Below are 17473 nucleotides of genomic sequence, written 5' to 3' on the forward strand. Positions count from 1 at the left end.
TTGCCTATTATTTTAGGAATATTCATATTTTTTCATTGTTTAGTGAAATAGTCCTTTTATTTTTCAGGTTGACAGCTGGCTGATGTTATTTTTGGTTTGCTGCTGGCGGAAAATTTAAGTTCAGCGTTTTTCATAAATACAAGAAGAACTCAAATAGACATTGAGTATTTTACTTAAAAGTAACCTTCAACCCAATGTCTTTTTTTCGGAGTTCAAAATGTTTTTGTTGCATGCAGAAATGTAATTTCGTTTTCTCTGCAGGAGTTCATCAATTTCATAAATGCAACACATTATAGTTTGTTTATACATAGCATAAAGGCAAAAAAAAAACGTTGTATGCAGTGTTATTTCATTTTAAATGTCAAACGGGTCTTGCGGCTCCCAGTGTTTTCTTTTCTGTGGGAAACGGGTCCAAGTGGCTCTTTCAGTGGTAAAGGTTGCTGACCCCTGCACTAGACCAAACTAACTTGTGATGAGACTGTGGGTCAATTCAGCCTTCATTCAGCACAGTTTAGAAGAAAACAAAAGAAATTATGAAGGGTGAGATGCACTTGATCCTAGCCTAGGGCAATGTTTCCCCTGGTTGCGATGGCTCAAATCTTCTTTACAGTAGCATGGCATGAGGTAAAATACTTAAGTCTCGGATGAGGAGAAATTTCTTCACTCACAAGATGCTAAACCTGTGGAATTCACTGCAACAAAAGGCTGTGAAGTAGCAATTGCTGCTTATATATAGGAAGGAGATAGATTTCTGGAGTCTCACCACAAGAGGTAGGGGTGTGGGATCACAGCAAGAATATAGTAGTGGAATAGATGGATCTCAGCCCGAAATGTCAACTGTTTATTCTCCTCTAAAGATGCTCTCTGACTTGTTGAGTTCTTCCAGTGTTTTGTGTGCCTTGCTCAAGATTTCCAGAATCTGCAGAATCTCTTGTGTTAAGGATCAGTCATGATTTTATTAAAAAGCAAAGCAGTCTTGATGGATTGAATGTCCTAATCCACTTACTATTTTCTATGTTTCCAAGTTAATGATTTTCCTAACTTTCCTAAATTTTCCTAACACCTTAACCCTCACACTTCCTGATGTTTGCCTCAATATTAAATCCAGCCTATCAAAACGCTTATTTTGCTCTTAAGATGTAAGATTTTCACTGTAATATAAAATGAAACAATAGAATTGCAAACCTTTATTGAAGAATCAGTTTATCATATGCCTGCAGCTAATCCGAAACTGCAGAAATGTTTGCTTCTGTTTCCTTAAAAATTAGTCTTGCAGAAGATTCATAGATGACTTAAACTACTGAAAAATACATTCATAAAATCTCAGATTAGCATGGGTCTGGAGATAAACAGAAGAGGGCGGCAGAGTTTTTACTTTGATGACAATTGACCAGTCAACTGCAAATTGCATCGAAGTTCAACATTCAAAGTGAATTTATTAGCTGAGTACATATATGCCACCATGTACATCCCCGAGATGCAATCACAGTAAATATAAGAAACACAACAGAATCAATGAAAGACCTTACCCAACCGGACAGATAACAACCAATGTGCAAGAAGAAATAGAAAAAAATAATAAAATAAGCAAAACACATTGAAAACACAAGATGAAGATTCCCTGAAGTCCATAGGTTGTTGGAACAATTCAGTAATGGGGCAACTGATACTGAGCTAAATTGAACTAACTTTTATTATTTTTGTTTTGCACAAACCAATTGGGAACCAGTTTAATAGGTGATGACCTTCCCTTTGATTGTCAGCCCTAAAGGAAACTTCAGTTGTCTCTGGTTTCTGGTTACTTTATTGCTATTTTGTTCAACTTGGATGGGGACGTCTGGCTCTGGAGCCTGCAGTCAATGAATGACACAGTGCTAAACTGAACGGAACTGAACTGTACTGAACATTCCTAGACTGTTTCAAGGACACTATGGTTTTTTGCTTTATTACCTGTATCTCCCTTTTTTTTACCGTTTGCAAGATTTGTTTTTATTTTACACGTTGGGTGTTTGATGATTCCTTTGAAGAGGCGTCATGGTGCTTTTCATTGTTTTGTGGTTGTCTATTGGAAGAAGAATCTCATGGTTGTATATTGCATACTGACTTTGATAATGTATTTTGAATCTTTGTGCATTGTGTCATTACATTGGAAGAAAGATCGCAGACCTGACGAGAGTTGGAGTAGGAGACAGCACTAAATCTGTTGTTGAGCATGGTTGCTGGAATGATATGGAGCTTGGTCTTTGTGGGATTCCCCAGCCAATGGGACGCCATCATTTTCAGCATAGTAATATAAGAAAGAGGAGCAGAAGCACCATCAATTTGGACCTTCAACTTGCTGGACTTGGGATCAGAGCTGATTTAAAATTGGTCACAGTTCCACTTTACTGCTTTCTTCCCATTTTGCTTTACTCAGCAGTAGTTCTAATATTTATCAATCACCATCTTAAATATCTTCGAGGACTCAACCTTTGCAGCTCACTGGATAGAGAATTCAAAAGAGTCACTTATCTCTGAGAAAAGAAATTCCTTCTCGTCTTCAACATCAATGTATGTACCTACTGTAAAACTATCTTTCCTGGTTCTAAACTCCATACTAACCCAACTGAAGAAAAAAAAACCTTCTGTGCAGATTTCTGTCAATCCCACTGAGAATACAAAATCACCTCTCATTTTTCAGTACTGCAATGATTATAGGGCAAACCTTTCTTAAAAATCAACTCCTTCATCCCAGCAATCAGCAAGGTGGATCTTCCCTGCATTGTATCCAACACCACTTTATCCTTTGTGAAATGTGAACACCAAATCTGTTTACAGTATTAGAAGTATGGCCTCACCAATATCGCTTTAGGTTGCAAGAAAACCAGCCTAATTTTATACTTTGTACTTTTTGCATAAATCTTCCCTCTTTCCTACATCATAGTTCATCTGCCATTTCTTTACCTATTCACTTAAGATATATACTTTAAGAATCATTGTTCCTTCTCATAAATTACTGGCCCATCTGTCTTTGTATCAACATATTTGCTTACTCCTTTCATCCAAGGATATATTGGAAATAGTTGAGGAACAAACTACTTTAAAAGTAATCAGTAAATCAAAAATAAATCATTCATTCTGACACGTTATTCTAATTTAGCTAATTTATTATTCATATTCTCTCAGATCTGTGCACTCTTATCTTCCACAGTAATACTTAATGTGATCCTCTACTGAATGTTTTCCAGAAATCTAAGTATATTACATCTTCTGGTTTTCCTTTGTCTACCTTATGTGTCATATTGCCAAAGAAATCCAATAAACCTGTCAAACACAATTTCCCTTTTATTAAAACTTTTTCAATTTGCTTGATTGTCTAACAATTTTCTGAATGACTTGTGACTATTTTTGTTTATATTAGGAAGGAGAATGAGGTAATTTTATTTTTAATAATTCAAAAAAGAAATTGAGTAATTTAAATATTTTGTTAAACACGGTTTAAAATGACTCTGAAAGTCAATGTTTAACTATGTTAAAATTCAGTCACATAATTTAAGAGAACATAAAGAACAAAATATTGCCTTTTTTAAGGCTGTCAGGGTGCCCTGGGGCTGTGTCTCATTTGGTGGGTGGAAGCATATCCTCAACTGATGTTTTGGCAAAAGATTTTTAAGATTTAGCTTTGGTCAACAAAGCTTCTGAGATTTTCAAATAAATTTTAATGTTTCTTATTTCTTTATATGTTTTTGAGTGAATGAAAGTCATTTTTAATTGCTTATTAGTTAAGTGTGAATGTAAAGAAATGAAAATACACTAACTATCTGGTGCAATAAAAATGGAAAGAATGCACAACCTCTCACACCTGCCCACCTGAGGCAACGTCTTGCTGCTTTCAGATGGAAATACCTCATATCTCCTGTATTACCATTGTTTGGCTTGTGTGTTTTAAGTTACATCCAGGTGACATTCACAAAGTTGTGATATATTAAACCTATTTGGGGTTATCTTTAATAATGATATAATTATAATTTCTTTAACTTACCTTTATACTTGGGAAGTTTTAATGACATTCTTCCAGATTTGTATTTTTTTATCTCCCATTCAATGCATAAAAATAAGTTTAATTATACAGCATTAAAAGCCAAAGGCAGTGCCCTAGGTGGAGCAGGTGTGAGAGGCTGTGCACTTTTTCATTATTTTTTCATACTTTCCACTTGATCCCTTGAGCTCTTCAGTGCCAAGTGAATGTTGCTTTCCATTTTCATCCAACATGGTCACGTTCTACCAGGCAGCTTTTTTTTAATTGTTCATTTTTCAGGATCCAGGCATTGTTGGGAAAGCCGTCATACATTAGCAATCCTTTATGGGCTGTGAGAAGGTGGTTTTTCTGGTATAGGTTCTCTCTCAACGCTGTTGGGTGTGAAGGTCAGCGTTTGATCCAGCAACAATGAAGGAACATACAATCTAACAACATAGGTCCTCAAGTCTGCCGGCTATTCAATATAATCTGTGGCAAGATAGCACTAGCAACCAATTCAACTAACAGGGATATCTTGCAGACAGTTCAAGAAACTACCTTTCCTTTTAAATATGCTTCTACTACTAATTTGTGTACAATTGGAGTGATTTGGCACTTTTGCTGTCTCTGATGGAATTTGGCGTGGTTGACAGTGAGGTCGGAAATGGGGTGTGAGGCCTAATGGCAGAACGCAAACCCATGATTGGCTCAAGTTCTCAACCAACTTGTCAATTAAAGCATCAAGCAAGATTAGAGTCATTGAGGAATAGAGCGGAAGGTGAGAAGTCATTCAGCATCATCTGCCTGCTTTGGACCAGTCTCCCTCTCCCTCTTGCATGCTGCTGCTGTAGGAAGGTACCGGAGTCTTGGGTCTCGGGGAAGGTACGATCAGCATGGTTTTTGGATTGGACTCATCTTTAGAGCAATCTGCAGTTTGTGTCCTATGTGTTTCTGATTCCTGGTTACTCCTTTTTTAAGTTGCTATTTTGCGTGATTTTGATCAGAGCAGACAGGCTTTGCGGCCTGCAGTCAACGAATGAAAATGTACTAAATTGAACTATACTGAAATAATCTTAACAATTCCTCTACTGTTTCAAGGACTCTGTGGTTAGATGTTTAATATACTGCGTGTTATTCGCTTGTTTCTTTGTCATTTGCATGATTCTTTTTAGTTGCATGTTGTGTATTTCAGTGGTCCCCAACCACTGGGCCACGGACCAGTACCAGCTCACAAAGCATGTGCTACCGGGCCGTGAGGAAACTATATGATTTGGCAATATGAAACGATGTGAGTCAGCTGCACCTTTCCTCATTCCCTGTCATGCCCACTGTTGAACGCACTCGAGGTCATCAGTTGCCTAAATACAGTGATACCCTCGCGCCAGGGATCACTGGTTGGCCATTAGTAACTGGCCGCCTCGTGCTGCTGGCGAAGTGCCAATGTTACTGGCCTGTAGCGCAGACAGATGGGCGCCGCCTCTAAACCTGTTTAGCACACTGAATGTTCATGGTGAACCCGGTGCTAAAATATTCGCAGACGACCTAATTCGGGCTCAGGGTTTCGTAAATAGTGGAGCAGCTACCTTGCTGCCATCTACTGAAAGTTATCTCTTGAACCAAGCTTTGGCTGGCCGATAGATCCTACCGACCTACAAGGGGGGTGGGCATGCACCCTGTCGCACTCCTCGCTCGGTCGCTCTCTCCGGACCGCGACCACCACGGCCCCAGCACAGGGACCTCCAGTGCTGACCTTGTCCTCTCACCCACCCACGACCAGCCGCACCTGGCCAAGACATCTGGTGTTCGACGGAAAGCTGTAGTTTGGGCCCGGAAGCTGTCTAATAACGTAGCCCTCAAAACTTCCTCAGTACCTTGAGTCCAAACAGCCTGCACTTAAGGACAAACCCGTTGAGTTTTTTGAGAGGAAAAAAACGTGAGCAAGCAGGACAGAAGCAAGTGCTGAGTGTCACGAAAACTAAATTGCAGAATAGATTGGACATAAGGAACCTCCTTCGAGTATCGCTGCATTCCAGCAGTGATTAACACCCTTCCCCCACCGCCCCCACCCCACCCCTGGCTTTGGCCGGTCCGCAAGAATATTGTCAATATTAAATCGGTCCACAGTGCAAAAAAGGTTGGTGAACCCTGGTGTATTTGATATTTTCTCTGAACGGGTTCCATGGTGCTTCTTTTTTTTTGTGGCTGTCTGCAGGAAGATGAATTTCCGGATTTTGTACTTCATGCATATTTTGATGATAAATGTATTTTTAACTTTGAACTTTGATCATGAATGATCTGATTCAGGTCTTATCTTTCCTTTCATTCTTGTTCCCCAGAGCTCTTTAATATTTCAAAAATATTTTTTTTTCTCTTTTTAAAATGCTACCAGTGATCTAGCCCCCTCAACCCACTAGAGTAGAGAATATATTTACAAGCCAAGTTGGTATGTGACTTGGCGAGAACCCTACAAGTTATAGTGTTGCCGTGTTCCTGAAGCCTATGTCCTTCTTGGTAAAAGAGGTCTCAATTTCAGAGAGGTGCATTAAGAGGACACTAGCTAAATGACAGGAGTTGGTGAGGATGTTACAATTTATCATCAAAGCTTTGGAGAAATCCTGAAAATGTAGCAGTCTGAGACACTTTATGGAATTGTAAATCAAAGGTAGCCACGTTGGCTACCTTTGAAAATTGGAAGTGTCATCTATGATTATGATTCTTTCTCCTTAACATAAATACATGCCTTTCCAACTTACATTGCACCCCCACTCTGTCCTTTTACCTCTTCTCACCTGCCTATTAATTTCCAGTTAAGCTTGAAGTTTTGTCTAAGATTGACATATTTACGACTGTATGGTTTCTAATGGTTCAATTTTTTAGTCTAATTTACTTTTACTACGCCTTCATCAGAATTAGCTGACATTGAACCAACAGTAAAATACACAACCATTAATTTCATCTGAACTGCATAATGATTAATGACTGAAACTGTCATCAGAACTGTGTGAAACATCGAACATTTTCTTACATTTCACTTCCAGAAGGAAAGTGACATATTTTCTATTTTTGGTGACAGGGAACAGGGAATACATATTTGTGGTCTCTTCAAATTACTTCTGGAATTCAAAACTTCACACTGAAAATACGAAAGTGCAAAATGCATTATTTATCTCAGCAAACAGAGTTGAAAGAGGAATGTATGACATTTTCTAAGCCATTTGAAACACTGAGCCACTTTGTAATAATCAGGCCATCCAGAAATACGAAATGAAACTGACTCTGGATTTTACTGTGTTTACGTGGGGTCATACAGTCATTCAGAACAATAACAGATCTTTCAACCCACTATGTCCACACCAGTCATCAAATACACTGATACCAGGGACAACTGTATACCTGACTTCCCAGTGGCCAAACACTTTAATTCCGATTCCCATTCCTATTCCAATGTGTTGGTCCATGGCTTCCTCTTATACCAAGTTAAGTTCATGCTCAGGGTGGGGGAGCAACACCTTATATTCTGTCTGGGTAGCCTCCAACCTGATGGTATGGATATTAATTTCTCCTTCAGGTGAACAAGTCCACACCCCCCCACTCTGTCTTTTCACCCCTTATCACCTGCCTATTAACTTCCCCCTGAGTCTTCTTCTCCTTCTGTTTCTCCTATAGTGCGCTCACCTTTCCTATCAGTGTCCTTTTTCACCAGTCGTTGACCTTTTCCACTCACTTGGCTTCATCTATCCCTTTCCAGCTCACTTCCCCTTCCCCCAACCTTTTTTAATTCTGGCATCTTCCTCTTTCCTTCTCAGTTCTGGCCCGAAACGTCAACAAATTATTCATGTCTACAGTTGCTGTTTGACCTGCTGAGTTCCTCCAATATTTTCTGTGCGTTGCTTTGAACTATATACATACATGGTTTCCAAGTATAAAACAAAAAGACTGTTCACCTTCCATCTAAAAGCTACCCAGGTTGATCCAGAAATTCTATTACTATCTATCTTCACTTGTCATATTTCATGTTTTCATTATCCTTTGTCCATAAGAAAGATAACAGTAAGACAGCTTTTGACCGTAGCAAATAATTTGTTTGGGTTCATTCAATTTATCTTAATTTATTACTAATTATAAAGTCCACTAAACCATTTCTTTTCCAATGTAAGTATTTGCATCATCTTCATCCTCTCCTGCTTAATTACACAGCAGTTACTTGCTTTTTTATCATTTAAATATTATAAACATAACACTTTCAATTCCCCTGCTTGACAAAAATGTTTCACACAGGTTTAGATATAATTCACCTCCAGCTGCTTTTTATTACTACTTGCCTTAAATTAAGCAAAAGACGGAACATGTTGGCAGATCTAAAGACTTGATCTTGAATCCTCAATCATAATAAAAAATACTGAGCTGGCACACAGTCCTAAAATTTAGAATCCAAGTAACTTAATCCTCGTTCTGTCCCACATGGAACCAATCCAAAACTTTGTCTTATTATTGAGTTCACACAAAACCTATGTCAAATCTGGCAGCATCATTCTTATGAAGGTCAACCTGCAACAGACTCAGAAAATCAAAGGAATCTTAGGTATTGGAAATTTGACTTAGAAACAGAAAAGGCTGGAAACATTCAGAGGTCAAGTAGCATCTATGGAGAGAGAAACAGCTAGCATTTGAAGTGAAGGACAGGTCCAGCATTTTCTACTTTTTTTATTCCTGTACAGACATCCGTATCACAGACCACTTGTTTAAGCTTTGTTATACCACAACATTTGGAGTTCTCTTAGTCTATCCTTTCCCTCATCCAGAGCAAGTTGACCAAGTATAAATGATTTGCAATTTTTATACATACCATGTCAATTTGCCATTCAGCTCTGGGCATCAGTATTATCTTTGAAAACAGTCAACTTCTGAATCAGAATCAGGTTTCATATCACTGACATATGTTGTGAAGATTGTTAACTTTGCGGCAGCAGTACAATACATGATAATATAGAAAAAAAACTGAATGACAGAAAATATATATAATTGCTGTAAATATTAATAATACATATATTAAATAGTTAACTTAAATAAGTAATGGAAGAACAGAAATAAAAAAGTAGTGAGATAGTGTTCATTGTTTCTATGTCCATTTAGAAATTGGATGGCAGAGGGGAAGAAACTGCTCCTTAGTCATTAAGTGTGTGCCTTAAGGCTTCGAAACCTCTTTCCTGAAGGTAACAATGAGAATAGGACATGTCCTGGGTGATTGGGATCCTTAATGATAGGTGCCAACTTTTTGAGACATTGCTCCTTGAAGATGTCTTGGATACTATGGAGGCTAGTGCCCATGATGGAGCTGACTGAGTTTAGAACTCTCTGCAGCCTAACTCTCTGCAACTACTATTTTGCAAAGTTGAAGAAAGATATGTTGATTCTGACTGACCAGTGCTGCTTAACAGTAAAAAAGGATGAGTAGATCACCAAACAACTCCTGTAGACTGCTATTTTGAATACTATTACCTCCTTATATTTCAATTAATAGCCTATAACAACATGAATGAGTCTGAGTGTATATTTTATAGATGCATTGGTGAAAGCAATAGTGGGAGGATGAGGAAGATTTTAATCAGGAGAACCTCTAGAATTGGTGTAAGTTCATAGTTAGTGCATGCATTTGCCCACCACCAGAATCACCACCTCCATCACCAACTTACCATCACCTCTTAGCTTAAATGGGTATTTTAGAAATATTCTTAACTAGTTGTGTATCCTACCTCTAATTTTATTCCTCCTTCCCTTCTTTCGTCCCGTGGATGTGCTGCGTGGTGCCTGCTGCAGGTGGGAGATCTCAATTGGCGTGTTTGTTCGAAAGCTCTCCTTGAACTTCTGCATCAATGACTGTACTGTCTCTTGAGTCACGTCAGCGGCTACAACGTGTCAATTTTATTATTAAAATGTGAATATGTTATAACTGCAACTTATTACTTATAGTTAAACTGAGAAATGCCAAGATTATACTTAATAAAATATTCTGATCAACAAAATCCCTTTTGTGTAAAGAAATAAATTGTACTAAAAGAAATGTCAACCCCTGAGCAGTCAGTTCTTCAGATGGTACATCAGTACAGTTTAGTACTTTAGAATTAATATAGAGGAGGAGGGAATCAACTGAACCAAATAACAGCAGTAGTACCTATGGTATCAGTAGCTGGGTGTTTAATATTCATAAACTACTCATCTTTTCACTTCACTAATCTTTTTCAGCCAGGTAAACTTCTTCCATTCTGGATAGAAGGGTAGACACCAAGCAACTATCCCATTCTGCACACAAGCAGAAAAGTGTAAGACTCACACTGCAAGCTGTTTGATCCCCCACCCCCCCCCCAAAATCTCAGTCTGCAAACTTACGAAGTTAGGGATGCTAGCTAAAAGTTAGATGTATCATTCAAACTAGGCAAAGACCCACTCATTTTTTTCCTATAAGCTTTTCTTCATTTTAGTCACCCAATAGACTAATTCTTTTTAATCATTCTATAAACTTTAAGAAATCACTGCACATGCTTCATCGTGGTTAGTCTGGACTACTTCTGGCAAACATTTGGGATCAGATTGCCTGCTCATTTACCTATCTTCTTTGGACTAAAGTAGAGCAGACATGGGTACAAAATAACTGGGGATAGAGTTAGTCATTAGAAAAGATTCATCTAAAATGTCGAAAAACATCATATGAGATCTGTATAACATTATTATTTGTTAAAGGTGAAGTCTGAAGATAAACATGGAACTAGAATTATCAAACCATTTGACATCAATATATCAAGAAAGAGAAAAGCATCGACCAGGAACAGGCCCTTCGGCCCTCAACTTTGAGCTGAACAAATTAAATTAATAATCAAATGGCCAACTCATCTTCTCCACCTGCACAATGTCCATTTTCCTCATATTAATGTTCCTATCTAAATGTCCCTTGACAGGCCCTAATCTATCTGACTCTACCAGCACATTCAAGCACCCACTGCTCTGTATAAAAATAAACGTCCCTCACAGTGACTTGTGCCAACTGTGATACAAAGACCAAAGAACCTAGGTAATGAACAGCCTTGTATCTGTTATTTGGAATCATGTATCATCCGGTTAAATTTTGTGAGATTAAAAGTTTTGGACTTTACACAATGGTGTTTTTAAGTAGGTTTGTTCGAAACAAAGTCTGCTGTCACCTTGCATTTTGTTCCACCAGCAACAGCAGCTTGGGTTGAAAAAAATAGCATGAACTAATGAGAAAAGAACTTTCTCTTCAAGCTACAAGTCAATGGAGTGCATCGAGCATCCGAAAAGCGAGAACATACTTTTTTTTTATATGTCTTCAAGTGAATTACAAAGATGGAATTACAAGTAAAATAAGGACCTGGGTAGAACTAAGGCTCTTCAGAGAAACACATTTTGCAATAACAAGACTAACAAACCAAAATTGCCTGGAATTAATTGGATAAGAGGGCATTCCAAGTATTGCAAACTAATCAAATAAAATTTGTGCTTCTCATTAAAAAATGCAATGTGTTGTATGGTTGGCAGTTCAGTTCACAGAGCACAGAATGATATTGGATCAGTTAATAAGTAACTAAATATACTATGACTAACTCTTGGCAACACCATTACATAAAAAACATCAGAAATATAAGGCCCGTCGAACCTGTTCCACTATTCAATAAGATCATGGCTGCCCTGGCCATTGTCTCGTCTCTACCTACCTGCCTTTTTTCCCCCATATCTCTTAATTCCCCTACTATGTAAACATCTATCCAACCTTGTCTTAAATATATTTACTGAAGGAGGAAACACCGCTTCATTGGGCAGATAATTCCACAGATTCACCACCCTTTGGGGAAAGTAGCTCCTCCTCATCTCTGCCCTAAATCTACTCCCCCAGATCATAAGGCTGTGTCCCTTATTTCTAGTCTCACCTATCAGTGGAAACAACTTTCCTGCCTCTATCTTATCTATCCCTTTCATAATTTTCAAGTCAAGTCACTTTTTATTGTAATTTTGACCCTAACTGCTGGTACAGTACACAGTAAAAACAAGACAACATTTTTCAGGACCATGGTGCTACATGAAACAGTACAAAAACTAGACTGAACGACACAAAAACTACACTAGACTACAGACCTACCCAGGACTGCATAAAGTGCACAAAACAGTGCAGGCATTACAATAAAAAATAAACAAGACAATAGGCACAGTAGAGGGCAGTAAGTTGGTGTCAGTCCAAACTCTGGGTATTGAGGAGTCTGATAGGTTGGGGAAAGAAACTGTTACATAATCTGATCATGAGAGCCCAAATGCTTCGCTGCCTTTTCCCAGATGGCAGGAGGGAGAAGAGTTTGTATGAGGGGGTGCATGGAGTCCTTCATTATGCTGTTTGCTTTGCAAATGCAGCATGCGGTGTAAATGTCTGTAATGGCGGGAAGAGAGATCCCGATGATCTTCTCAGCTGACCTCACTATCCGCTGCAGGGTCTTGCGATCCAAGATGGTGCAATTTCCAAACCAGGTAGCGATGCAGCTGCTCAGGATGCTCTCAATACAACCTATGTAGAATGGGGTGAGGATGGGGGGTCGGAGATGGACTTTCCTCAACCTTTGCAGAAAGTAGAGATGCTGCTGGGCTTTCTTTGCTATGGAGCTGGTGTTGAGGGACCAGTGCAGCGTCTCCGCCAGGTGAACACCAAGAAATTTGGTGCTCTTAACGATCTCTACCAAGGAGCCATCAATGTTCAGTGGAGAGTGGTCGCTCCATGCCCTCCTTTATGTATTTCTGTAAGATCTCCTCTCATTCTTCTGAATTCCCATGAGTACAATCCCAGGCGACTCAATCTCTCCTCATAGTCTCACCCCTCATCTCTGGAATCAACCTAGTGAACCTCCTCTGTATTACCTCCAAAGCCAGTATCCTTCCTCAAGTAAGGAGACTAGAAGTGCATGCAGTATTCCAGGTGCAGCCTTACCAGGATGCTGTACAATTGCAGCTTAATCCCCCTTCTTTTAAATTCAATCCATCTAGCAATGAAGGCCAATATCCCATTTGCCTTATTGATAGCCTGCTGCATCTGCAAACCAACCTTTTGTGATTAATGTCCCTATGTTTTCCACATTTATTTCCAACTTTTAAATCATCAATTTTTAAAATGTTCCTGAATACTTCCACCTATGGAGAGGAACGAAACAGTTGACATTTATTCCTCTTCCTAGATGTCTGACCTGCTGAGATCTTTAAGTGTGTTACACTGGATCTCTTCAGTTTCTGAATTTTTTCACCTTTTGCTAGTGTTTCTTTTTAAATCATGGGGACAACTACCACATGATGGGAAAAGAAGCCAATTCTATTGTGAGTATCAGTCCTTTAGAAGAAAGAAACATTGACTGTTGATTCAAATAATGTGAGGTGTTGAAGGTCACTTAAACATTGGTGCTTGAGTCCTGACACCAAAATGGCAACAATGATGTATATGTGCCTTTATCTACATCACCCTATAGATGGATGTTCTTTGAATGATGTTGGTCTTAGTGAGGTACACTCAGCAAATATTCTGGAAGATGGAAGAATTACATGAAAGAAAGGACTTTGGAGACATAATTAGTGATTGACATTATGAAGATATGGATCCTCACCCTAGAGAAGAACAGCATCTCATGGGGTGAACCATGCCAGTTCTCCAAGTTGGGGTAATATCTGGGCCTGATCAGTGAGAGAGGTGTCAAGTCAAGTCAAGAGTATTGTCATTTAACTATGTAAAATATTTCATATATAACCATATAATGTATATAGAAATGAGACAAAGTTCCTCCAAACCAGTAGTACACAAAACATACATTACACACTATAACTTATGAAGGTAATGTGAAAGAAAATTAAATTTTGTTATCAAGCTTGATTAGCTAAGTATTGTCCAAGATTTGGGTCATGAGGGTGACAAGATAAGATGCAGACTTTGTCTTCTGTGTGCTAGCCATTAATAGGTCATGCCAATAATGCCTGTCTGACTGGCTAAAAGGTGAAATGAATGTGGACAGGCAGTTCTAATTTTGTGTACTGTGCAGAACCATTCATAGACTGGCTGACACCTAACAAGTGTGTAACCAGGTGACTGTTTAATATAATTTTTTATTGTTAAAATGCACTTATGTATTCAGCTTGGTAAAGCTAAAATAGCTGCCTGTGCCTTTAAGAGAAAACAGTGATGTCATTGTGCATGGGTTGCATCGAACAAAGAGTTGCCATATTCTAGAAAGGACGACGTTCGAATGCTTTACCAGGTTTGGTGAGGAAAAGTGAATAATATTTGTTAGTATCCATGTAAATTTGTTTATACTTGTTTGTAAATCTAGCATATCGGTAATTGGACATGTTTTACATATGGGTGATGAGTAAATTGATCAGCACTGGATTGCGTGGTTGTGAAATTCCTTAATCGGCCTACCAGCGTGAGTGAGAACTCATTTCAAGCTCTAGCCTATGTGTGTTTGGAAGTTAAGCACATGTGTGCCAAATAATTGCCACTACCATATTGGTTTTGTATATTTTGTTTTAGTTATTTTCATAATGCATACGCAACAAGGGGGTAGTCCAAAGGTAAGCTGAGATTGTAATAGCAGGAACTTTTTGTTAATTTACTTTGTCGTTTTTATTTTGATACTCTCTTTCTGCAAGACCAGAAAAAGTATTTGTTGTCCTTTGTTACCCCTGGCTACAAAATTTAGTACCAGGAGAGGGGTAATTCCAAGCCAGTTTAGAAGGTTTTTGATATTTTTATGCAGTACATTATACGGTAGAGGTGAAGAAGAAGACAACTGCTCCCATAGGATGGAAGAAACACTTTGAGCCTTGAGACCGGACTGGGACATCAGGACTGATGCCAGAATGAAGAGCTGTGACGGTGATCCATAGCAACTGCGGCCGTGAAGTCATCGCCTTTTCTACAAGAGACGTCAGCGACCCCTTTTCCCAGGCTTGTTGTAGAGAAGTTTCGTGGACACTTACTGGGTTCCAAATTCACCGTAATAACTGACAATAATTCGTTATCCCACTTGAAAACTGCCAGGTTGGGACCGATTGATCTCACAACTATCAGTGTTTGACTTTGATATTCAGTATCGTCCAGCTTGGAGCAATACCGTGGCTGATGTTCTCTCTTTGTAGGGGAGCCTGAGACTATCTCAGAGGGTACTGAGTTTGACAGGTCTGTGGCGAACTGTAGTCTGATCAACCGTGGCATTGCTCTTGACCCGACAGTGCTAACAGCTGTTCTTAAAAAAACTGTAATGTTAAGCAAATCTCAGCTCTTGAAGCTGGTACTAGTGATGTAAGTGATCTGATGCAAAGAAATACCCCAATCTTCCTGGGTTATTCTACTGGGGACTTGCACACTTTTTAGCAGCAAGACCCTGTGTTAGGTGTCTTCAGAAACTAATGGGAAAGGAAAATATGCCGAAAGGCAAGGAATGTAGAGCTCTGCCTAAACCAGCTTTGTGTCTGTTAAAGCACTTGGACAGGATCAGGGAGTGTAAGGGGCTACTGTATTGTGTAGTTGAGGATAAGAAACACTGGGATTGTTATCAACTTCTGCTACCTGCCAGCTTGAGGAGTAAAGTGTTTGAGTATGTACACGACTCTATGGGCCATCAAGGCATAAGCGTATTTTGCACTTGTTGAGAAGCAGTTGCTTTTGGGTGGGAATGCATGAGGATGTGCCCCAGTAGATCAAAAGTTGTCCATGTTGTGTATTAACTAAAATGCCACACCCTAAGTTCCACCCCCCCCCCATGAAATCATTCCTTGCTTCTAGGCCGCTCAAAGTTGTCACTGTAGATTTCACTGTGTCTGAGCTGGCAGCTAATGGGTGTGAGAATATCTTAGCAGTCACAGAGGTTTTTAGAAAATCACCCAAGCATTCTCAACCCGGGAACAAAAGGCAGACACCACAGCAAAGGTGCTCTTGAGGGAATGGGTTATGAAGCATGGTGTCCCTGAGACGTTGCATTCTGACCAGGGCCGTAACTTCAAAAAAGAGGTGATAACTGAGCTTTGCAAACTGTATGGGGTCAAAAAGGGTGGTACTACACCCCATCATCCTATTGTCAATGCTCAGCGTGAGAGTGTCAACAGGACGATGCATGATTTGTTGCATATGTTGCCTCCAGAAAAGAAATGCCGGTGGCCAGAGCATTTACCTAAGTTAATGCATGTGCATAACATGACGCCTCACACAATCACCGGATGTTTCCCTTATTACCTACTGTTTGGTGTTGATCCCCACTTGCCAGTGGATGTATTACTGGGACGAGAACAGTCTGGAGACAGGAAATATGGCTGGTTAGCCATACACCAGAAACAACTGAGTGATGTTCATGCCAGAGCAAAAGAATACTCTGAACAGAAGGCTACAGAACACATTCACTTACAGGAGGATAAAATTTATTGTCCTAAGGTTGATGTAAATGCACTAGTGTACTCTGGAACAGACCATTAGGTCAAAATAAGATCCAGGATGCTTGGAAATCAACTGTCTTCAGGGTGGAAGAGGGGCTAGACAACACTTACACTGTGGAACCTTTCGAGGAAGGGCCTATCAAGAGGGTGAACAGGGTAGACATTAGGCCCTGTGAAAACGTTCCCATACCAGTTCCTCAAAGGAGACTGCAAACTCCTGTAATTCACGATAGTCCTTCTCTGGGACATGAATCAGATTCTGAGGATTCGGAGTATGGTGTGATATTGGGAGAAGATGTGTCAGAACAGGGTGTACCCAATCTTGACCCTAGTCTTGACAGTAAAACTTCTGGAACCTCTGGCCTGTGACAGCCGATCCAGGGTCAGATGTTGGTAGTCTCCCTGCTGCAACAACCTGCAGGAGTAAAAGAGTATTTTAAATGGTGGACAGCACTCTAACCCTCATCACGAACCAAGGTCAGTCCTAGATGTGGCCTCCATAAGTCCTGCAGCAGTTTCACAGATACTGGCTAGTCTAAGTTCAATTCTATTTAGAGAAGCAGTTAAAGAGTAATCAAGGACGCTTACTGGCATGCAGGGGAGAATGTAACCAGGTGACCGTTGAATATTATGTTTTTTTATTGTTAAGGTGAACCTATGTATTCACCTTGGTAATGCTAAACTAGCTACCTGTGCTTTTAAGAGAAAACGGTGACGTAATTTTGCATAGGTGGAGCAGGACGAAGAGTTGCCATGTTCTAAAGAGGATGATGTTCAAATGCTTTTCCAAGGTTTGGTGAAGAAAGATGAATAATATTTGAAAATATCCATGCAAATTCAGTTATACTTATTCGTAAATCTAGAATATCTGTAATTTGACATATTTTACATGTGGGTGGTTTAGATTTTCGTGAGTAAATTGATCAGCACTGGATTGCGAGTTTGCGAAGTTCCTTTATCGGCTACTAGCGTGAGCAAGGAGAACTCATTTCAAGGTCTCGCCTATATATG

The 17473-nt window shown here is 39.4% G+C and overlaps 1 protein-coding gene across 4 annotated transcripts in view; it reads right to left on the minus strand.

The window, feature by feature from the left end:
- Positions 1 to 17473, minus strand: part of LOC132407564 (astrotactin-2-like) — a 1730264-nt gene that overhangs the window by 1115259 nt on the left and 597532 nt on the right. For 3 of the 4 annotated variants that reach the window (XM_059994284.1, XM_059994283.1, XM_059994286.1), the window contains one exon: positions 9751 to 9903. The exons of the other annotated variant lie outside the window; for it this stretch is intronic. In XM_059994284.1, the coding sequence (XP_059850267.1) occupies positions 9751 to 9903 (153 nt within the window). The remainder of the gene's footprint in view (positions 1 to 9750; positions 9904 to 17473) is intronic. 4 annotated transcript variants of the gene reach the window in all.

Source organism: Hypanus sabinus, chromosome 18 (genome assembly GCF_030144855.1).
Source record: "Hypanus sabinus isolate sHypSab1 chromosome 18, sHypSab1.hap1, whole genome shotgun sequence".
Taxonomy (NCBI): domain Eukaryota; kingdom Metazoa; phylum Chordata; class Chondrichthyes; order Myliobatiformes; family Dasyatidae; genus Hypanus; species Hypanus sabinus.